Here is a 26503-nt window from a genome sequence, read left to right as displayed (position 1 = left end):
ACATCTGTTGTAGGGTTGTCACTGACTCAGACGTACTTATGAATATAATTATTGTCTGTGACTGTATCTTACATTAATTTGTAGGATCCTTTACTATAGATAATTTAGCTGATCTGTAACAATAACATCTTCATGCCTTATATATCATGTACTGTAGTACGCCGCTAGATTAAAACTGACGTGGAAAGGTAACACATGCCCACCGAAAGCTCTTTTTTTGAGAGCCCAGGTGGTCGTGTGGTCTAGCGGGACGGCTGCAGTGCAGGCGATTTGGTGTCACGATATCACAGTAGCATGGGTTCGAATCCCGGCGAGGGAAGAACCAAAAATTTGCGAAAGCAAATTTACAGATCTAACATTGTTGGGTTGATGTTTAGACGAGTTGTATATATATATATATATATATATATATTAGAGCGTTGGTTTTCACGTTGGAATTGTTTTACACTAGTAATTTTGGGGCCCGTTATAGCTTGTTGTTCGGTGTGAGCCAAGGCTCCGTGTTGAAGACCTATAATGGTTTACTTTTATAAATTGTTATTTGGATGGAGAGTTGTCTCATTGGCACTGACACCACATTTTCTTATAAGTTATATCTATATATACATATAGCATCCTGTTGTTTATATTTAATGTTTTTGTATTGTTGGAGTGCTGTCTAGTTCATTTATACATACTATGCATCCCATTTTCCTTGTCTAAAAGTTATGAAAATGTTTTGGGAGGTATCACTGACATATGTAATCTTAATCAAAATATCTCCCTCATACAAAGTTTTGATTTCTAGGTTTGGTAACATTCTACTTTTGGTCCTTTTTTGTAACTCAGTTGACTTTTTATCATTTGTATAAGGTTTTGGATTGCCAAATAAATTGGCCTTAAAAACCACTGACGAGACTTCACAAATGTCTTTCTGGTGCAGAAAATTTGGTTCCACTAAAAACATTATTATCACTTGGTGGATACCTCTGTGGTATATAGCCATTTGTTTGGTAATGACAAAATAATAAGATACTCTTTTACTGAAATTTGCTAAAATCATTTTAAATCAAGGAATATATCTTCCATCTGTGATTCTTTGTCCTTGTGTGCAGCTTTACTTTTGATTTTTTTTGTTTAATCAGCTTCTTAATGCTTGTATAAGGTTTGGGATTATCAACTATATTGGACTCTAGCATCAATGAAGACACTCTGTCAAAAATAAACTGGTATCTCTAATGATATTATTCTTGTATAAAATTCATGTTGTATCTTTTATCTCCATTATGATGATTATTTTTGAAGTAAAAAAAATTAACTATTAAATACTTTTATTTTAGATGACAAAATATTCTAACTGCTTGTTCAGACAAAAACATGACAACTGATTGATATCTTTCATTGTTTAATTCAAACTAATAGCTGGCCCTTTTTCATTTGTTAATGCTAGAAAATCCTTCACTTTCATTAGTTTATTTCGAACTTTTCTTCTTGTTCATTGGTCAATTCAGAACTGATAGTCATCTTTCATTAGTTAAATTATAACATTTCTTCATGTTCATTGGTCAATTCAAAACTGATAGTCATCTTTCATTGGTGTATCTTTATCTTCTCCTCCAAGTCTTTTTGGTCCATCATAATCAATTCCAGGCTTATACTCTGATTCTATGACGTCTGGTTCCTGAAGACTTATACACCCTTCTTCTACTGCCTTCAGAAAGGACAGGCCCTGAAATAAAAATCAAAGCACCAAAGGGTGCTATAGGCAGTTAATCAAAAACCCAAAGGCAAACTTGGCCAAGTTCAGATGAAAAGTGTTAAGAATTGGTCAAAATATTTATCTCAGACATTGTTCTCAGCTATTTCTAAAGTATTAAATAACATGAATAATGCTTGTACAGTAATATTTATGTTATGCAATCCTACCACTTTCAAAAGTTATTTCCAATTTATATTTATAAAGATTCAATGTCTGAGATAATACACATACACTGTCCTATGTTAGGGGAGAGTTTTGTGCCAGTTAAGATGTTTAAGTTGCCACATTCTGTATGCATCTGTACATAGTGAGGACCCACTAATGTGGTGATTGTTGCTGTATATCATATTCATTTTTCATAATTGTTTTGTACATTTTTTTTAAATTTTAATTTCTTGTGTATACTTCTGATTTTAGTGTATGTCCAAGTTATTGTAAATGCTCTTTTGTTCCGACGTTGGAAAGTTCGGGGCGGAAAGAACTCACTAGCCGAAAAATACTTGTATAATACTCATTGGCGGATCCTGGGGGGAGGGGGAGGGGTGTTCCGGGTGTTCCGGGGTTTGCCGATCAATGCATTTGAATGGGAGCATATAGTTGGAAACCCCCCCCCCCTTTATCAAATGCCTTGATCTGCCCCTGATACTGATAAAAAATAATGGTTTTGTATTCTTAAAGATACTACTCAAGATTAGGAGTGCCAAAGGCGAAAAATATAGTTCAATGGTTTCACTTTTTTAAAGTATTTAACTGCACACCTTCTCTTATTATTGTCATTATACTTTGAACCAATTTGTTTAGGGTGAAAAACATTAAAACTTGGGATGCGCTTTAATAAACGAAACTAAAACAATATCAAGACATAGATTTCATACAGCTATACAATTTGAGGCAAATTGATAAATCAAAAGCAACGTTTGCTAATTGTCACTTAAATACTAAGAACTTCTGTATGTACACGTATCAGTGGAGGATGTAATTTCATTCATCAAAAATGTGTCGGACTTTAAAAAACACTTATAGGATTTGTCGAAATTGTCATTGTAAAGAAAAAATTACAGTAAATAAGTTGTATGTAATAAATCTAAGTATTGTAAATATAAAATAAATGTCTTCAACTTTTATTATTAGTACATATTTCTAGTCCCATCGTACATTACTGTTTTTCATGTAACAATAGCGCAATGTATAGCCTCAATAATTATTGTTACATTCGTAATTAAACAGGTCCTTACCAAACCATGCATTCTGGCATTTAGTCTCCAATGTAACAATAATATTTTTATTATTGTTACATTTCCATGTAACCGTAGCCAGTGCCATTTTATTAATGTCTCAAATTATAACTGAATTAAAATATCTTGATTACGGTTTAACTGTCTTCCATTACTAATATCATAATAAAAAACCCATTTATTTAAACTTTAAATAACTGTAATAGTAGGAATAAAGAAAAACTTGTTTGTAACTTCAACTTGTTGAAAACATAAATGTTTCTCCAGCCTCGTTAGTCTGGTTACCTTTTTATCGTATCATGCGATTTCTTTTCACATTATTTTCATGGGGAAACCGTTTACCAATATAAAGTTGTCGAAGGAACCGCAAAGAATTGATTCAAGAACACTTAGCGAGTGTTTAAATGTGAAAAATTATAAAAAGAAACATTATAACAAAAAAGTCGTATTTTTCTGTACCGGAAATCAAAAACTCCTTGTAAATCAAAAACAATTACAGTTGATACGCGTCACAGATTCGGACTTAATATTTTACAGAATATGCGACTTTGGAAGTTAAATAATGCCGTCCTTTAGAAAACAGTTGTTAAAGTTTTAATCTCAATATTTATTGAAGCACATTGAGCTAAATCAAAGCACGTGTAGCATTATGTTACATTGTAACACCAAAGCGAAACAATCTTAAAATGACCTTGACATCGACCAATCAGAAAACTACAATAACAACAACTTTATTTGACAAGCATGAAGGAGGTCATTTGCGAGATAATGGAATAATATTAACAAGAATACAAAAGAGCATACATTTAAGATTACTGAATTAAGATGATTTAAATAATCTAAATCATTTCAGACAAAAAACGAATAAAATGATTAATAATAAAGTAAAAAATGTACCTATGTATCATCAGAATCCTCCCAATTTAAAAGGTACGTAATTTTTGTCTTCTATGTAATTCGAAATTGGTGCCAACTTATATCAGCTGATTAATAGACTACTGACTTATGTAATACGTATCGATGACAAACAATATTCCTACGACTTTTGTCATTCTGGAGATGTAAACGACTCATCTTTATAGATTTTCGGCGATCAATTATTTCATACAATTGTTCTTTTACATCTTAACGAACAGCACAGGGAATAATAAACTATAGAAGGATTTATATCGAGCACTACTTCCTATGTGCAACTTCAAAACTTTTGGGAAAATCGACGACCATTTAACGTTTTTATGGTAATATATTTTATATTCCAGAATAAAAAGTATGAAAAAAGTGTCCAATTAGTTATAAATAACATGATAGCCAGCCAGATAATAAAAGTGGCACATATTTCAGCATTTATTGGGTAGAACATAAATCAAGGGTGCTCGCATAAAGCAGCTTAACTGCTTAATAACATTGTTAAATTTATAGCATGACAGATATAGATATACCCTGAAGACTAATACAACCTTCTTCTACTACCTTCAGAAAGGACAGGCCCTGAAATTATAGCAATATTAAAGGACAAGGTACGATAAGGCCCGTTTTTGGCCCCCGTCTTCTTTTTTTTTTGTAGCTGTTGCTCCTTTAATTAGCTTCTTGTAGTCATAGTAGAAGCCAGCTCCTTCTATATTTTTTGTCCAGGTAACTTCTCACGCTAATGGTTACTAGAATGTGTAGATGTTTTTCGTAACTTTTACTTTTACGACAGAGTCTAGATGGACATAAAAGGATGTCTGTGTATGTTTGTAGTTAATGTTTTTGCATAGTTGAAGTGCTGTCATTAAAACATACCATGCACATGCACCATCACATTTTGCACCTGTATCAAGGCAGGTTAACTTGACCATGTATTGATGATTATTTTATTCTTTCTTTTATAGTTGTAGTTGCTAGCAGTTGGTTAGATGTCTGTCTTTCATTTGTCCAATATTTCTGGTAGTTCTAGTTTTCCTTTTTAATCATTATAATGTAAAATAGATTATCACTTACTGCTTCTGATGTAAAATTTTCTTCTTCCCCCAAGAAAACACAGGAGACGCCAGCTTCTAAACATCTCTGTGCTAAAATAGAACCTATATTCTGTGCCGCAGATACATCTTTTACACTGAAAAATAAAACACTAGACATGCTAGATATATAAAATATCCTCCATGGAAATGAGAAGTGCCAATGCTTATAAAAATGCATATCAAATACCATTGACTTATCACATGTGATTACTAATTAACTAGAGCAAAACAATACGTATGGAAATGAGATGTGCTAATGCTAATATATCTACAAATATCACTGACCTACCACTAATACTACGTGCTAATGCTAATGTATCTACAAATATCACTGACCTACCACTAATACTACGTGCTAATGCTAATGTATCTACAAATATCACTGACCTACCACTAATACTACATGCTAATGCTAATATATCTACAAATATCACTGACCTACCACTAATACTACGTGCTAATGCTAATGTATCTACAAATATCACTGACCTACCACTAATACTACGTGCTAATGCTAATGTATCTACAAATATCACTGACCTACCACTAATACTACGTGCTAATGCTAATATATCTACAAATATCACTGACCTACCACTAATACTACGTGCTAATGCTAATATATCTACAAATATCACTGAACTACCACTAATACTACGTGCTAATGCTAATATTATATCTACAAATATCACTGAACTACCACTAATACTACGTGCTAATGCTAATGTATCTACAAATATCACTGACCTACCACTAATACTACGTGCTAATGCTAATGTATCTACAAATATCACTGACCTACCACTAATACTACGTGCTAATGCTAATGTATCTACAAATATCACTGACCTACCACTAATACTACGTGCTAATGCTAATGTATCTACAAATATCACTGACCTACCACTAATACTACGTGCTAATGCTAATGTATCTACAAATATCACTGACCTACCACTAATACTACGTGCTAATGCTAATGTATCTACAAATATCACTGAACTACCACTAATACTACGTGCTAATGCTAATGTATCTACAAATATCACTGAACTACCACTAATACTACGTGCTAATGCTAATGTATCTACAAATATCACTGACCTACCACTAATACTACGTGCTAATGCTAATGTATCTACAAATATCACTGACCTACCACTAATACTACGTGCTAATGCTAATGTATCTACAAATATCACTGACCTACCACTAATACTACGTGCTAATGCTAATGTATCTACAAATATCACTGACCTACCACTAATACTACGTGCTAATGCTAATATTATATCTACAAATATCACTGAACTACCACTAATACTACGTGCTAATGCTAATGTATCTACAAATATCACTGAACTACCACTAATACTACGTGCTAATGCTAATATATCTACAAATATCACTGACCTACCACTAATACTACGTGCTAATGCTAATATATCTACAAATATCACTGACCTACCACTAATACTACGTGCTAATGCTAATATATCTACAAATATCACTGACCTACCACTAATACTACGTGCTAATGCTAATAGATCTACAAATATCACTGACCTACCACTAATACTACGTGCTAATGCTGATAGATCTACAAATATCACTGACCTACCACTAATACTACGTGCTAATGCTGATAGATCTACAAATATCACTGACCTACCACTAATACTACGTGCTAATGCTAATATATCTACAAATATCACTGACCTACCACTAATACTACGTGCTAATGCTAATATATCTACAAATATCACTGACCTACCACTAATACTACGTGCTAATGCTAATATATCTACAAATATCACTGACCTACCACTAATACTACGTGCTAATGCTAATAGATCTACAAATATCACTGACCTACCACTAATACTACGTGCTAATGCTGATAGATCTACAAATATCACTGACCTACCACTAATACTACGTGCTAATGCTGATAGATCTACAAATATCACTGACCTACCACTAATACTACGTGCTAATGCTAATATATCTACAAATATCACTGACCTACCACTAATACTACGTGCTAATGCTAATATATCTACAAATATCACTGACCTACCACTAATACTACATGCTAATGCTAATATATCTACAAATATCACTGAACTACCACTAATACTACGTGCTAATGCTAATATTATATCTACAAATATCACTGAACTACCACTAATACTACGTGCTAATGCTAATGTATCTAATACTACGTGCTAATGCTAATGTATCTACAAATATCACTGACCTACCACTAATACTACGTGCTAATGCTAATGTATCTACAAATATCACTGACCTACCACTAATACTACGTGCTAATGCTAATATATCTACAAATATCACTGAACTACCACTAATACTACATGCTAATGCTAATGTATCTACAAATATCACTGACCTACCACTAATACTACGTGCTAATGCTAATGTATCTACAAATATCACTGACCTACCACTAATACTACGTGCTAATGCTAATGTATCTACAAATATCACTGACCTACCACTAATACTACGTGCTAATGCTAATGTATCTACAAATATCACTGACCTACCACTAATACTACGTGCTAATGCTAATGTATCTAATACTACGTGCTAATGCTAATGTATCTACAAATATCACTGACCTACCACTAATACTACGTGCTAATGCTAATGTATCTACAAATATCACTGACCCCTACCACTAATACTACGTGCTAATGCTAATGTATCTACAAATATCACTGACCTACCACTAATACTACGTGCTAATGCTAATGTATCTACAAATATCACTGACCTACCACTAATACTACGTGCTAATGCTAATATATCTACAAATATCACTGACCTACCACTAATACTACGTGCTAATGCTAATGTATCTACAAATATCACTGACCTACCACTAATACTACGTGCTAATGCTAATATATCTACAAATATCACTGACCTACCACTAATACTACCTGCTAATGCTAATATATCTACAAATATCACTGACCTACCACTAATACTACGTGCTAATGCTAATATATCTACAAATATCACTGACCTACCACTAATACTACGTGCTAATGCTAATATATCTACAAATATCACTGACCTACCACTAATACTACGTGCTAATGCTAATATATCTACAAATATCACTGAACTACCACTAATACTACGTGCTAATGCTAATATTATATCTACAAATATCACTGAACTACCACTAATACTACGTGCTAATGCTAATGTATCTACAAATATCACTGACCTACCACTAATACTACGTGCTAATGCTAATATATCTACAAATATCACTGACCTACCACTAATACTACGTGCTAATGCTAATGTATCTACAAATATCACTGACCCCTACCACTAATACTACGTGCTAATGCTAATGTATCTACAAATATCACTGACCTACCACTAATACTACGTGCTAATGCTAATATATCTACAAATATCACTGACCTACCACTAATACTACGTGCTAATGCTAATGTATCTACAAATATCACTGACCTACCACTAATACTACGTGCTAATGCTAATGTATCTACAAATATCACTGACCTACCACTAATACTACGTGCTAATGCTAATGTATCTACAAATATCACTGACCTACCACTAATACTACGTGCTAATGCTAATGTATCTACAAATATCACTGACCTACCACTAATACTACGTGCTAATGCTAATGTATCTACAAATATCACTGAACTACCACTAATACTACGTGCTAATGCTAATATATCTACAAATATCACTGACCTACCACTAATACTACGTGCTAATGCTAATATATCTACAAATATCACTGACCTACCACTAATACTACGTGCTAATGCTAATGTATCTACAAATATCACTGACCTACCACTAATACTACGTGCTAATGCTAATGTATCTACAAATATCACTGACCTACCACTAATACTACGTGCTAATGCTAATGTATCTACAAATATCACTGACCTACCACTAATACTACGTGCTAATGCTAATGTATCTACAAATATCACTGACCTACCACTAATACTACGTGCTAATGCTAATGTATCTACAAATATCACTGACCTACCACTAATACTACGTGCTAATGCTAATGTATCTACAAATATCACTGACCTACCACTAATACTACGTGCTAATGCTAATGTATCTACAAATATCACTGAACTACCACTAATACTACGTGCTAATGCTAATGTATCTACAAATATCACTGAACTACCACTAATACTACGTGCTAATGCTAATGTATCTACAAATATCACTGAACTACCACTAATACTACGTGCTAATGCTAATATATCTACAAATATCACTGACCTACCACTAATACTACGTGCTAATGCTAATGTATCTACAAATATCACTGACCTACCACTAATACTACATGCTAATGCTAATGTATCTACAAATATCACTGACCTACCACTAATACTACGTGCTAATGCTAATGTATCTACAAATATCACTGACCTACCACTAATACTACGTGCTAATGCTAATGTATCTACAAATATCACTGACCTACCACTAATACTACGTGCTAATGCTAATGTATCTACAAATATCACTGACCTACCACTAATACTACGTGCTAATGCTAATGTATCTACAAATATCACTGACCTACCACTAATACTACGTGCTAATGCTAATGTATCTACAAATATCACTGAACTACCACTAATACTACGTGCTAATGCTAATGTATCTACAAATATCACTGACCTACCACTAATACTACGTGCTAATGCTAATGTATCTACAAATATCACTGACCTACCACTAATACTACGTGCTAATGCTAATATATCTACAAATATCACTGACCTACCACTAATACTACGTGCTAATGCTAATGTATCTACAAATATCACTGACCTACCACTAATACTACGTGCTAATGCTAATATATCTACAAATATCACTGACCTACCACTAATACTACCTGCTAATGCTAATATATCTACAAATATCACTGACCTACCACTAATACTACGTGCTAATGCTAATATATCTACAAATATCACTGACCTACCACTAATACTACTCATTAAAATGCCCCAATCAAAAATCATATATGTAAACTAAGTTAAATTTTCAAAGTCAATAGACCATGACTGAGGGTCATGGTAAAATAATCTCCATGGCATTGAGATGTTTCAATGCTTATATACTTCTACAAGACCTACCACTAACATGACTAATAGTTCCACTAAATCTGACCTTATCCCAAAACTAATATATATGAAAACTAAGCAAAAATTTCAAAATCAATAGACCATCATTGAGGGGGGCACTGAAAAAAAGCACACACAAGTCTCACATTTCAGACTTCATCAACACAGACAAAAACAAGAATGTGTCCAAAGTACACGGATGCCCCACTGGCACTATCATTTTCCATGTTCCATGGACCGTAAAATTGGGTCAAAAGTCTAATTTGGCTTTAAAATTAGAAAGATCATATCATAAGCAGCAAGTGTACTAAGTTTCAAGTTGATTGGACTTCAGCTTCATCAAAAACTACCTTGACCAAAAACTTTAACCTGAAACTCTGTTTTCATTTTCTATGTTCAGTTGACCGTGAAATTGGGGTCAAAAGTCTAATTTGGCTTTAAAATTAGAAAGATCATATCATAAGTTTCTAGTTGATTGGACTTCAGCTTCATCAAAAACTAACTTGACCAAAAACTTTAACCTGCGGACGAACGAACGAACAGAGCCACAGACCAGAAAACATAATGCCCCTCTACTATCGTAGGTGGGGCATAAAAAACATAGCCCCCTCCCCACTGAAAAAGTATGATTTAAGCACTCTTCATTATTTAATTGTAGATTATTCAACAGAGATAATGAAAAGACTAGACAAACTTTATATCTTTGTGTTTACTTTGTTGATCTTATATTAATCAGAGTATCAAGTTGAGTCCTACAACTAAGTGGAGTATTCTTCCTGAGGTATGCTTACAGGTTTATTATGTATATAACAAGAGAATAAAGTACCTGTATAAATGTCTCCGGATGGCCCATTCTTTAGTTGAGGCAGAAACAACTGTGTCACCAGTCCAATGGATCACTTTCCCTGAGGTATGCTTAGAAGTTTTATCAAACACCAACCTGAAAGCAATGAGGATTGAGATAAAGAGATCATTTCATCTGTAAAAATAGACTTCATTCACATAATATCTTATCTGTGAAAGAAAATATGAAAGCATTTAAATATTCAAATATAACTAGTACTATAACATCAGCCTTCAAAGGTGCATATCGTTTGTTTTAGACATTTATCATAGGATATTTTTTTTTTACTACATGTATCAATGGACAACAATCATGACAATGGGACACAAGAACTGAAAACGAAAAATCTCTTCTACTACTGTAAAATGTTCAGTGATTTAAAGTCCAAACATTTACTTGAGGTACTAGTACTATTTTCTCTTTTTTCTGTTTCTTACTTCAATTTTCCTTAGAAATCACAGTTCTATCTTAATGTCATAAAAAACACAACAAACGATCCAATAGTCCATTTGCCAATTACCGATTTGATTCTGTTATTACACACTTTTTAAACAAAGTACTTCCCTTTGTCAATCGTAGACTGGTTCCATACTTGCAAATGGAAAGCTTGATGAATTAAAAGTGATGTATCGGCGGTTTAACTAATTTTTCACGAAAAATATTTTCTGATGTCAAAAGTATTTAGTTAAACAAATAATTAATGTTATTAAAAGATTTGAAAACCTTATAAATTACTCACATTACGCAAGGTAGATTTGCTATTTCTGCTAGCTCTCCATTGTAAATAAAAATTAATGTCCCTCATAAGGGACACAACTGTTTTAGGTATCTCTAATTACAGGATTAATTACGGGAATTGTCAAATAGCCTATTGTGTGATATACAGGTATAAAATACTTTTTCACCAGATTTTTAAATGACAATATGCAGTCAAACTTTCTTCTGTGGCGTTTTAAAAATGTTTGTTTAATTTATTTGAATACATCAGGCACTTTTTCTATTATCAGAGAATGACACAAAGTTATAATATGATTTTCCACAAATGAAAAATTAAAAGTTAGAAATGGGTAACATGCACTTTTTTCTAATTGTCAGAAAAAGGTGAAATTATGGAATAATTAAAGAAACCGTCATTAACAAATTAGTGTCAATCCAACATATTTTATGACTTTGTTGTGCATGTTGTGCCTTATGCATGTTATGGTGTAGAGGAAATTAATTGAGAGGAATTCTATAACTATACTTGTTGTAATATTCTCTTGTTGGACTTTGGAATTTCCAACCCTGTCTTTTCCTTGCCAATGCCATCTGCTCAAGGTTCCTTAAAAATAAAATCAGACATGCATGAAAAAAAGTGATATCAAAATTATAATTTGTGCATATAATATCATATTATACAGGTTCTGGTTCCTTTTTGTAAACACCTAAACCAACGTCACAAGTTATTCACTTCTGGTCAAAACAGAAACCTGTATAAACCGGCTGCTACAGGACTATAAAAAGAATGGTTTGGACAGTGAGCCGGTTTATTCAAGTTTCTGTTTTGACCAGAGGTTGGTTTAGGTGTTCACAACAGGGAACCCAGGATTTCTCTAATTCTTCGTCAATTTATCCCTTTCTGCACCCATTGTATAAAAAAATTTAATCAACGTGTGGTTCATTCGATCTCAGTTCTTCATTGGTTAAAATCTGATTATGACGTCGAAATTTCTTGCTTTCCTCTGAATTTTCCTATTGTGACGGCATGAAAAAAGGGCGACCATGCCTGGTGACGTCACATAGAAACAACACATCTTTTTGCAGATCATTCGAAAGGAGGAATACATTTGCCTGCATATTGTTTGAAAATCATTAGAGAAACAAATTCTACCACCAAATCTCGTGTAATACGACATTTATCAACTCTCGACAGTTAAATTTTTAATATGAAAATTTAACTGTCTCAAGAGGATAAATATCGTATCACACTCAATGCAGTGGTAAAATCTTTATTTCCCAAACACGATGTAAATTTCTTTCTCCGTGATTTGAAAACAATTATTCAAGTTATAAACTAAGTTCAATCCCAGATATATTTGGTGTGTCTTTGAGTTTAATTAACACGTTTATAGTGATTTAATTAATAATAAAGCTCACTGCTGTAAGATTGTAAATTCATAGTTTAACACCTGGCTAATTGATTATCCTGAACCGCCATACTGTATTTACAAATATGTGTTGATTGCATATCGATCATTTGAAATTAATTAGACCAACCAATTTTGATAGGTAAAAATCAATGAAATTAAGAGCACTGCATCATAAGACCAGAATTCACAATACACAGTGTCCGGTTTACAAAGGGTATTTTAACAAAGACTTTAAAGGGAAAAAATAGGACTTTAATTTTTGGCCGGAATGGAAAGAAAACCGGATTCAAGGTCCTGTTTACTCAGGTTTTACTGTATTATCTGCATTTAAACAAATATGTTTGTAAAAGATAAACTTTGTAATTGATAACTTTTTTTAAAAATAAGAAGATGTGGTTTTGGTGCCAATGAGACAACTCTTCATCCAAGTCACAAGATGTAAAAAGTAAACCGTCATAAGTCAAAGTACAGCTTTCAACTCGGAACAGCAAGCTCAAAAGAACCCCAAAATTATTAGTGTAATACAATTCAAACAGAAAAGGCAATGGTCTACCTATCAAAAATGTGAAACAAGAGACACTTATGAACCACTTTAACAAACAACAACCACTGAACAAAAGGTTTACCCATTTTTTTTTACCAGCATGAAAAGTCTGATTTCTGATAAAAACCTTAGGTCCAGACTGTCATGACTGTGTACATACCTTGGGTTTCTATTAACAAAATCTGGATTTATTGCATAGTCTTTATTTTCACCAGTACCAAGAACACCACATGTTGAAAACTGCTTCCCTGGAAAAAAAATCACAAAATAAAATGTTAAATTTATATGAATATTCTTAACATGCAAATGACATGAGAAAGATGGTACCTACATGTACATGTATTCAAATATACACATAGTTATAAATCATCTTTTAACATCATCATGATCATGTACATGTACATGGTATGGTCTTATAATATTCTACAATTGATTAAAAGTGAAATTACCTGTTTAAAAGTGTGTAATATATCAGGTTATCATGGTTATTGATAGACCATATAATTTTCATAATATCTTCAATGAAAGACTATAGTAGGAAGGCATTACAACAACAACAAAGTGGACCTTTAAATTGGTTTCAGAGCTCTAATTTGGCATTTAAATTAGAAAGACTGGATCATAGGGAACATTTGTACAAATTAACAGGTTGATTGGACTTCAAATTCATCAAAAACTACCAAAGACTTTAACCTGAAGCAGAACAAACGGACAGTCAATGACAGATGGACGAATGAACAGAGGAACTGACCAAAACAATAATCCCACTAGGTCGGGTTTATAAATTAAAGTGATGGATGTCACTCATGGAAAGATTAGGAGAGTAGTTGGAATATTTCATATTAAGGTATGGTGGGGGGGAATGAACATTAATAAAGCCCTATTGAAAAAAAATGCATTTACAGCAGGTCTTTAGAAGGAAACTTGCTTTTCCAGTATGAGGATAAAATGAGCTCAAATTAAATAATATCGGTCTCTTAATTTGCACAAATTTATTTAAACTGTAGTTTATATCTTATCCAAATAATGTTGCCTGTTCTGAACATGTTTCAAAAAAACAAAAAATTGCAAATCAAAAATTCTTCTTGTAAATGTTATCAACTATCCTTGTAAGACATAAAGTCTAGACCAACAGCGAAGAACTTTAAAGTGTCAACAACAAAAATCTAAAAATGTTCTTTTGGGGCATTTTGTAAGTTGTAAAAGAGGTTATATGACATTGAAGATTAAAAGTTGTAGAGTGCCTTTTGATCAATTTTTAAAGTATTTTTCAACACAAGGCATTGAAAATGTACTTTTTCAACATAAACAAATTAAAAAAACTTATTTTATTGAAATATTGATTTTTCTTGATTGCAAAAATATATATACTTCTAATAAACATTCAAATTCAGACTAAAATAGACATAATGATTTAAAGTTTTTTTAATTTTAAAACTGTTTCAAGCCAATTCCTGATAAAAAAAAAAAAGTAAACTAATCTAAGTTGTTCATTAATTACAGATGATTATTGGAAATTTATCAAGTAAAATATAAGCCAAGGTGTTGAAGGCTGTACATTGACCTATATCATGGTTTACTTTTTTTAAATTGTTATTTGGATGGAGGGTTGTCTCATTGGCACTCACACCACATCTTCCTAGATCTATCTACTTACTTGAATACCTTTTATATATTCATATTTATATTCATCTTTCATATTTTTTAAAAGATATTGTTAATCCATTAATCATTTATTTATCTTTCAGATATAATTTTCAGAATCACTTTATGTAATGTAGATCAAAAGTAATAGGCAATAAATAAATCTATCATCCTTATATATATCACACATCTAATATACATGATATATACATTTGTGTATTCAATTATGAGGTCAAATATTTGTATATTAAGATCTACATATTGTTGATGTATATTGCAGGGTTCTGTATAATAATGTAAGACTGAAGTTGATATGTAATGTGGTCAATTTGATTGACAGTTTAGGTGTGGGGCATTGTAATTAAAGGTCTACATTGTCTCTAATTGTTAAGTGATAATGACAGTTGTCAATCATACTAGTATTGAATCAATACCCAATTACCTATTCAAACTGTTTTAAAAAAAAAAGCACACCTTAATGACATACATTCTTGAATGAACTGCTCCAATAATATACCCTTTTTTCAGTTTTGATGTGTATTGTGCACATACATGAGAACCATAGGGAACTAAATTTCAGTGTGTCAATACATTCAATAACAGTAGCTAACCTGTCGTTGTTAGGGAGGCCAGTGCCTAAGTAAAGATTTAGAACATTTTTCTGATATTGAGAAAAATCCAGTTTCATTCATTTAATAAAAATTAAAAGAATGCAAGTTTAAATTAGGCCAAAAAAAATATATATATTGGCCCGAGTTGATCATGGGCTGAGTATATCTGTATTTTGAATGATTGAATTATTTCCCTTTGTTATTGGTTGGAAAAAAAGAGCGGCAAAGTGGTTATTTCATCACATGAGTTGCGAATTAATTTAAAACAGCTATCATATTCACGATTTTGAACATTGGGATGTATCAGGCAATTGATTTATATTATTGGCCACACTAACTTCACTTTTGACACTATTTCAGTATATTTTTCACTTAACAACAGAAATAAAATGACTTTGGGTCGGTCAATTAACCATGGTAACGTAAACAGACACATATTTTTTTAGGCCTTATTGCCATTATACCATGATAACCCTGTCGCATTTCTCACAATTATAAAACATTTCTGAACTTACAGTGGTCTAAAGCATGAGTAAAATTTTCTTCAACATGTTCAGCGCAAAACCTTTATAAAAGAGTGCAAGATGTTTCAGGTGCAAAAGTGAAAGGAGCAAACATGATTTTGGGCAAACATACCTGGGTTCTGAAGCCACCAACCAACAGACAAAGACAACATGGACAACTGTAGGATGATATAAAATTTAATGATATGTCATACAAATGATACATGATTCAATTATGTCAGCAAGGATTTGTATTATACAAATTATTATTTAATGTCAGCAGGGACTTTCTATTAGTCCCTGGTCAGCGGTGTCAGTCATGATAAACGGAAGCAAGTTAACTCGTACCATGGAAAAATCGTACCACGTTAACTCATACCAAAAAAGTTAACTCGTACCAACGTAAACTTGTACCACTGGGAAGTTGTACCATTAAAAATATATTAAAAAACATGAAAGTTTAATAAAAATAAAGTTGAATTACTTGAATTTTATACTGGATTTTAACAAGGATTTTACCATACAAATCCGTGATTTTAAGGAAAGCTTAGATAAAAATATGAATGTTTTTATAAGCTTTATTTTTTAAACTGATCTTTCAAACTAGTTTTAATCCAGAAGAAAGTAAAAAAAACATTGCTTTAACTGTACCTTAATTAAGTTGAATATCTATATCCAAATTAAATCAATTAAAGCTGTAATCCATGATCACAAATCGAATGCTATGTTTACAATTTTGTTGAAAGCCATGTGCTTTTTGACGGGAAAATTCGGGAAACCCCTTAACAGGAAACAGTTACATTTTATTGTTATTTATAGACAGTAAGAATTTCATTTTGGAAATCATTTTGATTAACCGTTTTAACTGCTAAGATTTATTCATGAAAAATAAATATTTTCTTGGGGTGAAACTTTAATAATATTACAAATATAAGTAATTAAAACAGTCTCAAGTATTTTCTATCCAGGACCAATAGACAAGGAAAATTAGCTACAAATTGGTCATTGTACTTTCAAATTATATATATTTTACAGACTCGAGAGGTATTGAGTGAAAGTAAAGTATATATTCATCATTTAACACCATTTAAATGCATTTAAATAAGTTGGTTCGAGTTAGCAGTGGTACGAGTTTGCATTGGTACGAGGTTTTTTTTAGTGGTACGAGTTGTACATCGGTTGACAACACAACGTACACTAAATTACAGAACACAAATGATCAATGGTTCTGCCAAAACTGCGTTGCACCATGCGGAATTTGCTCTGGCAACATACATAACTGTGACCCAGCAATCGAATGTGACCGATGTAAAACATGGATTCATAACTCCTGTGCAATAGTGTCAAATGATGAATATAATCAAAGCGCGAAAGCGCTGTAAAGGCAGTTAATTACAGGTTGTGTGTATTTCTAGTCCAGTTATATCATTATCTTCCATAGAACAGAGGTGGTTTGTAGTATTTAAGATTTAGAGTTCTCTTGTACCTAGTTCACCTATATCTATAGTCTACTGTTTACAGTATATTTTCTGTACCTCGCCATGAAATGCATTTTTAAGACATAAGAACTTTTCCTTTTTAATGTCAATAAAACTATTTTTAATTACCGGTATTGATTATATACACATATTCAATTACTCCTATCCTATGAAAAATAATTCACAAAGATTGACTAGTCTCCGTTCTGTGTGTATTGCTAGAACATCAAGTAACATAATGGTTAATGTACATAGTAACATGTCAACTCTTTTGAAGACAGAACTTTTTTAAAATTCTCCCTCCAAGCAAAATTATTTTTCAGTATAAACATGATAAAGTTATCTACCTGTATTAATGACCTAGAGACTCTCAAGAGCCTGTGTCGCTCACCTTGGACGGTCTATGTGCATATTAAACAACGGACACATATAAAATGACAAAATTGTGTTTTTGATGATGGGGATGTGTTTGTAGATCTTTCTTTACTGAACATTCTTGGTGCTACAATTATCTCTATCTATAATAAACATGGCCCAGTATTTACAGTTGAAAATATTTTTAAAAAATTAACAAAAAATACAAAAATTTATGAAAATTGTTAAAAATTGACTATAAAGGGCAATAACTCTTTAAGGGGTCAACTTAAAATTTTGGTCATATTGACTTATTTGTAGATCTTACTTTGCAGAACATTATTGCTGTTTACAGTTTATCTCTATCTATAATAATATTTAAGATAATAACCAAACTCTGCAAAATTTCCTTCAAATTACTAATTTGGGGGCAGCAATCCATCAACAGGTTGTCAGATTTGTCTGAAAATTCCTGGGCAGATAGATCTTCACTGAGGAGACAATTTCACCCTATGTCAGATTTGCTCTAAATGCTTTGGTTTCAGAGTTATAAGCCAAAATCTACATTTTACCTGTATGTTCTATTTTTGGCCATAGTGGCCATCTCGGTTGGTTGACCGGGTCTAACCACACATTTTTTATATTAGATACCGCAATGATGATTTTGGCTAGGTTTGGTTAAATTTGGCACAGTAGTTTCAGATAAGATTTTTTGTAAAAGTTTATGGACGATAAAACCAAGTTATGAGTCAGGTCAGGTGAGCTAAAAAGGAGTTTTTAATCAAGGTAACAATGACATCTGGTGGCCATAAAAGCTGTCTCATTAGCATTTTAACCACTTCCCATATTTGATTTTAAGACAATAGAAGAAAATTATTCAATGCAAAAACAAAACTTACTTGTAAATATGAAATTCTCTTTACAGTATGAGTTTTTCTCATTGTTGGAGATTGTACAGTAGTACAGTCCTGTTACTGCTTATACCCATTTCTTATCCCCTTTAGTTTGATAAACTCACAGAATATCATATTTACATTGTGCCACATCTCCTTATTTTTATATGCATTACAATAACATGAACAATTGTAATTCAAATCTATATATCAAAGCAAAATGAATTTCACTACTTTCATCATGCATCCTTTGGAAAAATATAAGTTCTAAAATGACACAATATATGCTTATTTATATAAAAAATAATATTTAGTTTTCGACTCTTAACAGGTATAAACAAGAATGTGTCCCCAGTACACGAATGCCCCACTCGCACTATCATTTTCCATGTTCAGTGGACCGTGACATTGGGGTAAAAACTCTAATTTGGCATTAAAATTAAAAAGATCATATCATAGGGAACATGTGTACCAAGTTTGAAGTCGATTGGACTTCAACTTCATCAAAAACTACCTTGACCAAAAACTTTAACCTGAAGAGGGACAGACGGACGGACGAACGGACGCACAGACCAGAAAACATAATGTCCCCCTACTATCGTAGGTGGGGCATAAAAATGCACAGCTGTGTCATGATTTGTGAAATCTGTGCTGAAAACATAGGCATTTATGGTGTTTAAGTAATTCCATCTGTGAAGCTCAACATTAGCTCGTCAGTTGGTGGTGGACAGTAACTGTTATAAATCTTTCCTGCAGGATGAATGTACATCTGTTCAGGAAAACCAATTTCACAAATCAAAACTTTCCTCTAGATTTCTCCTACAATATTCATCCAGTTTAGTTCTTTTGGTTTAACGGGACACCGTCCTGATTTTTAATTTTGTAAACCATTCAGTCTCTTGCTTACAAATGGTTCTTGAAAATAGGATGGGAATGCATGGCAGTAGACAAGTCTCTATAAAGTGGGTATGTGCCCTGAAAAAAGTTTTATAACATTAGCTTTTTTGAAACTTGTGAAAGACTTGTGCAACACACATACCTAAATAACTATAACATAGGTGGAGAGCATCATTCATGTCAATGTTTTGTTCCTGTTTACATTGTCATTGATATTTTTCAAGAAAGCCCGAGGCATAGCTCATGAATTCTTGTCATTACAACTGAAATTTACATAATTACTGCTAAAAATAATTATCAGTATAATATATCTCTTGTAGAAAAACCATACAATTGTAGTATTAACCAAAAAATGTCTAACAGATGATATTGAATCGTAATCCCAAAAGTTATGACGTCTTGAATTCACCCCCCTTTTTATTCTAAAACGATAATTGCGGTTGCAAACAGACTTTGGTTTACTTGCATGGCGATTATATAAATAACAGTATATATTTCTTAAAGAAAATAAAGTTTTACCATGAATAGTTTCCTGAACGTAGTCGTTTTCAGTAAAATGTGCCTTGCAAACAACAGCTGGTTGATATGGGTTCTACGATTGCATCGCACATGACAATCTACGTTTGAGCCATGGCGTTGATCCAACTTTTCCTTCTTATTAAGTCATTTAGAAATGCAAGTCCTCCTCTTAAATGACACTCAGGTACACACCAACAAGGACTAGGCATCGTTAATTGTGTGATTGTTTTGCAGTGCAAAAACGGAAGTTAAGGACGGAACTGACTGGTCTCACCAATAAGAGACAAGAAGAATTTTAGAGACAAACAGCGACAAGAAGTTTAATTTAGTGACATAGCGACAATAACTAACAAGGGACAAGCGAATCGTAATTCTCTCACGAGGCTATTCTCATTTGATGTGATAGGGTGAAGCTACACCTATCAAATATGTCCCTATGAAAAAGAAGAATTTCACTGTTAGAAAGGAAATGATATTGCATGGTTTTGATTCAATAAATTCTTTAAAAGGAAATTGAAATTTTTTTGTTTTGATGGCCAATTTTTAGCGTGTGCATAAAATATATTTTGTTTTTATATCTAATAAAAACTAATCCCTTTCTTCTTAATAAAAACATATTTTTATCTATCAATGTACAGTAATATAAAAAATGTTTTATAACCGGCCCTATAATAAAAAATAATGCATGTTTTTTTTTAATATCTATGGGGAATAAGTTATTGCAATGACATTTTTTTTTATTTATGTATAGTCGCTATATAGTCTTCTTGACGCTTCTTCTCCCTAAATTAATTATATTGTCGCTTCTTATCGTTATTTTAATTTTATTGTCGCTTCTTATCACTTTTTGACGCTTCTTGTCTTTAATTAGTGGAACCCTATTCAGGAACGATAATTTCATATTTTACATAACTGAGACCGAAATAACTATAACGTCATACGGCTTCACGTACAGAAATACTTTAAATTGTATATTATGCAATATAATTCACGGTCAGTCGACTTTTAATTATAATATCATGTTATATCAACGAGTGAAATGATTTTAAAATATCTTTAGATCGCAAATAGTACTCGAAATTGAACGGACCTCTTTCCACACGGAATTCGAATAATGATAGTTTGTAATCAGATTGACTGCTTATAATGCAAAAGACACATTAATAAACAGATTTTTAAAACGAACAATACACACTGATCGTTTCTTTATTTCCCAATGTAAATGAAAGGAACAAAAACCAATACATACCACAAAAAGTAGAGGAGAAATTTAAACATTTCCGGATCTATTTCTTGCAAAATGACCCCCAGCAAAGATTTGCGTAAGGAAAGATGAACCTCATGACTTGAAAGTCAGGCCTTAAAGCACTGCCTTTAAAAACATACAAGCAACAAATTGTACATGGATTTGTCCATTATGCGATGAAACAAACTTATCAACATCATACTCAAGTACTTCATCAGGCATAGAAATCAACAATATATATGATACACTCAGAAACAACAAAGAGACACACACATGTAGTAGACACATGTATACCAGTAAGATCACAATGGTTTCCATCAACATCAATGGTTTAAGAGGAAAAAAACTTGAACTGCAAGCAAACTTACAAACTGAAAACCCAGACATAGTAGCACTGCAAGAGACCAAAATCAATAACAGCATTGCAACCAATGAATTAATTCCAGACACATTGGGCTATGATATATACCGCAACGACAGAACAGGCAATGGGGGAGGCACAATGTTACTCGTCAAAACACACCTTGACTCAGCACCTGTGAAGATCCTCGAAAATGGATCAGAATCTATTTGGAGCAAAATAGTATTGCAAGGAAAACAGCATTACATAGGAAGCTGGTATAGACCACCTGATGCCCCTTTGGATCAAATACAACTTCTTAAGGACCAAATGGATAAAATCAAGAAACTAGGAAAAGCAAACAAACAACCATGCATTCACATCTTGGGTGATTTTAACTACCGTAAAATAAATTGGCGGACAAAGCTAAATAAAGATACCAACACATGCCTTAATGGTAGTGACGGCCAAGCATTGATAGACATACTAAATGAAGCTAGTGCTGAACAACTCATCCTATTTCCAACCAGGGAAAGTAATACACTAGACCTTTTAATAACAACATTACCAGGGCAGTTCACAGACATCCACTCACCTGATCGGTTGAGCGACCACGACATAGTCATGGGTACTCTGCGATGCACAATACCAAGAAAAATAAGACCAGAAAGGACCTCCTACCAATACTCGAAAGGAAATTACAATCAGATGAGAGATGACTCAAGGGACTTTACCAGAGACAAATACTCCAATGGCCATCAAAATAAGGCCAACTAAAATTAATAAGTAGATTTTCATCCAAATTTTTGAAAATAATGGGGCGGGTGGGAGGATTTTATTTTTTAAATTTTATTTCATATGAAACCCTTTTGTTACGAGTTCTTTATATATGCAAGTGTAATAATAAGCTTATATTATGTATACACAAGTATGAGGAATCTTACAAAATATTTCAAATCCTTAAATGAATATATCTAATTGCAGCTTTAAAAACTTAACAAAAAAACCGTGTGAGAAATACTCTCTCTTCAGTTAGACTACCTACACAAAATGTATTTGGGTTTCTAAACAATGGTTTGTATTACCATAAAATGAAAACTCAGAGAGTGTTGAAAATAATAGGGTTGGTACTTTATATGCAAGATGAAAATATAATCATCATGTAAAACATGAACTTAATAATAAAAAAAAAGTTGTTCTTCAATGAGTCTTTCTGGGTGTATTGGGACATTTGCTGTTTGTCAACATAAAAAGACAGCCATGGGTAAAATCAAAGGACTTGCATAAATAAAATGCGTATGTTAGTCGACTTTTTAAATTCAATAAACGGTCATAAATCTGACAAGTTCGTGCTTGTGTTTCAATATAATTCAGTCATGTTTTCTGTATCAATGGTTTCCACCGTGACGAATCTTGTGCTTTGGGTATCATTTAGAGTTTAAATTTCCTGAGACAAAGTCATTGCATAAATAAAAAAGTCCGCAGTTTTCTAATCACACAAATTTGTGACATACCGCGATTTGCAGTCTTGGAAACAGCATTTTTCTCGTAACACCAATATTTCATGTCATTCTCGTTATCAATCTTTACTCTCGGAAGATGATGTTGTCATCATAGAGCAGCGGAAAGGTCGACTTAATCATTTTGGTTAGATTTACTCGAGATACAAAACCGAAATTTGAAACAGGACGCATTGAATGAAACGAAATTTTAACGGTTACTGGTAACGGGATTGAACAAAATCCCGAAATCGTAAATTTTATAAAATAAAAAAATTCGGGGCGGGGCGATTTTAGAGGGGCGGGCGGGGATGAAAATCTATCAATTAATTTTAATTGGCCTAACAGAAATGTGGAAGAAAACTGGATCATGATAAAAGAATTCATACTAGAAACCACCAAAATAAATGTACCAACTAAAATATTAAAAGGAAAACAGTCAATACCATGGATAAATAAAAACATCAAGACCATGATAAAACGAAAGAACAGAACACATGCCAACTATAAAAGAAACAACAGCATGAGAATAAAACGAAAATGGCAAGAATTAAGACGCAATATTAACAAAGAAATTGAATTAGCCCACAACAACTAGATGTCAACAACTTAATAGGCGATATAAAACAAGACTCTAAACCCTTTTGGAAATATATCAACAACCAGAAAGCAGACAAACAGGGAATACCACCACTTAAGACTCATGATAATAAGACCGCCGATACAGACCAACAAAAAGCTGAGGCATTGAACACTCAGTTTACAAGTGTATATACAGAGACAAAATATGAATCTGTTCCATACCAAACTCCTCCTGTAGACAAAATGATAAACATCATAGTAACAACAAAGGGTGTAGAAAAAATACTAAAAAATATTAATGCATCAAAAGCGAAGGGCCCTGATGGTATACATCCAAGAGTACTTAAAGAACTGGCACCTAACATATCAGAGGTAATGGCTCACTTTTTCCAACAATCCATCAACAGAGGAACCATCCCAGACGAATGGAAAAATGCTAATATATGCCCACTATTCAAAAAGAACGACAGAACCATCCCAAGCAATTACAGACCAGTTTCCCTAACATGTATCACTTGTAAATTACTAGAACACATCATTTGCTCAAACCTAATGCAGCACTTTGAAAAACACAACATCCTAAATAGCCGACAACATGCATTTAGAAGAAGACACAGCTGTGAAACCCAACTTATCAACGTTATACATGACTGGGCAACAGCTATTGATAAAAGGAAACAAACAGATATATTTATTTTGGATTTTGAAAAAGCTTTTGACACCGTACCGCACGAGCTCTTAAAAAGTAAACTTCACAAATATGGCGTGCCCAAAAACATCTTGAATTGGATTGACGCTTTTCTATCTAATAGATCTCAGTGTGTGATAGTAAACGGAGTTAAATCGGAAACATCATCAGTCCTATCAGGAGTTCCTCAAGGAACGGTTCTTGGTCCAATCCTATTTCTGGTCCATATCAACGACATAGCAGATAACGTAACATCAGAAATTAGGCTGTTTGCAGACGACTGTGTATGCTACAGAGAAATTAATACTGAAGATGACTGTGCTGAACTACAGAAGGATATTGATACCCTAGGTAACTGGGCGACAGATTGGGGAATGAGATTTCAACCAGTTAAATGCAACATGATGACATTGAGTCGCAAGAAGAAAACAACATCATTTAAATACACCTTGAAAAATACGGAACTCCAATTTCTAACATCAATAAAATATCTAGGAGTTAACATCACGAATGATCTACACTGGGGTAAGCACATAGAGGAGATATGCAATAAATCTTACAGGACATTAGGTTTACTAAAAAGAAATCTATCCGCATGTCCACTTGAAGTTAAACTCCAGGCCTATAAAGGACTGATACGACCTGTCCTAGAATATGCAAGCACTGCCTGGGACCCACATCAACTATATCTCCAAGACCAACTGGAAAATGTACAAAAAAGAGCGGCTAGGTTTATAACATCAAACTACACTGATTACGAACCAGGAAGTATGACAGCGATTTTAGTTCAGCTACAATTACCCTCACTGAAAGACCGTCGTACACAAAACAGATTAATTCTTTTCTGCAAGAATATACATGGTCAAGCAAACTTACCATCTGATCAACTGAAAAAACCATCCCGTACAACCAAGAACATGCACAGTCAACATTTCCTCCGACTTCAAACAAAAACAGACACGTTAAAATACAGTTTTATCCCAAATACCATTAAAGACTGGAACCTACTACCACCGGATATCTTCACCAAAATTCAGACAGCAGAAGAACCAGCTAAAACCTTTAGTGAAATTGTAAGGGGGGCCCAACTTAAGTAAATTACACGCGCGGTGTATTAATATCCTTGGATGTATCACCGTAAACCTATCAAGATCAAGATCAAGATCAAGATCAAGATCAAGACGAGTTGACGTTGGTACGAGTTTACAATGGTACGGGATAACTATAATTCATGATAAACTATCATAAACTAAACATAATTTATAGTTGGTCACTTCATGAGTGAGTGAACACTTGGAAGTATCTGCAATTAAGATTATAAGGTATTTGTCTGGTACTTAAATTATCCGTAGTTCCTCACCTATACATTTACATGTTAATGCCTCTGAGAACAGTGGCAAGCGAATTCTCAAAGTCAAGAAATTCATTTTTCTTCACAGTTGTAAAATTGCAAAACAAGTACGGTAGTGCATGGTTTTTATTCCGGATATGTGTTTAAAAAAATGTCTAATACACCTTTGGGTGTTTATCGAAGTGGGAACTTACATCGATAAATAAAATATAA

General features: G+C 33.0%; 1 protein-coding gene across 1 annotated transcript; it reads right to left on the bottom strand.

Moving 5' to 3' along the window:
• Positions 1–1293: 1293 nt before the first annotated feature.
• On the bottom strand, positions 1294–26436 carry LOC143075000 (large ribosomal subunit protein uL18m-like). Its single transcript, XM_076250225.1, has 6 exons — positions 26300–26436; positions 13846–13933; positions 12256–12333; positions 10995–11108; positions 4954–5068; positions 1294–1708 (listed from the first exon to the last, which is right to left on the bottom strand). Exons 1-6 carry the CDS (start codon positions 26364–26366, stop codon positions 1550–1552), a joined length of 621 nt encoding a protein of 206 aa, XP_076106340.1. The 5' UTR covers positions 26367–26436; the 3' UTR covers positions 1294–1549.
• Between the last annotated feature and the right edge of the window lie 67 nt (positions 26437–26503).

The sequence above is a fragment of the Mytilus galloprovincialis genome, chromosome 5, assembly GCF_965363235.1.
Source record: "Mytilus galloprovincialis chromosome 5, xbMytGall1.hap1.1, whole genome shotgun sequence".
In the NCBI taxonomy this organism is placed as follows: domain Eukaryota; kingdom Metazoa; phylum Mollusca; class Bivalvia; order Mytilida; family Mytilidae; genus Mytilus; species Mytilus galloprovincialis.
The sequence above is the reverse complement of the archived record's forward strand: the minus strand, read 5'-3'. Positions and strand labels throughout refer to the sequence as shown.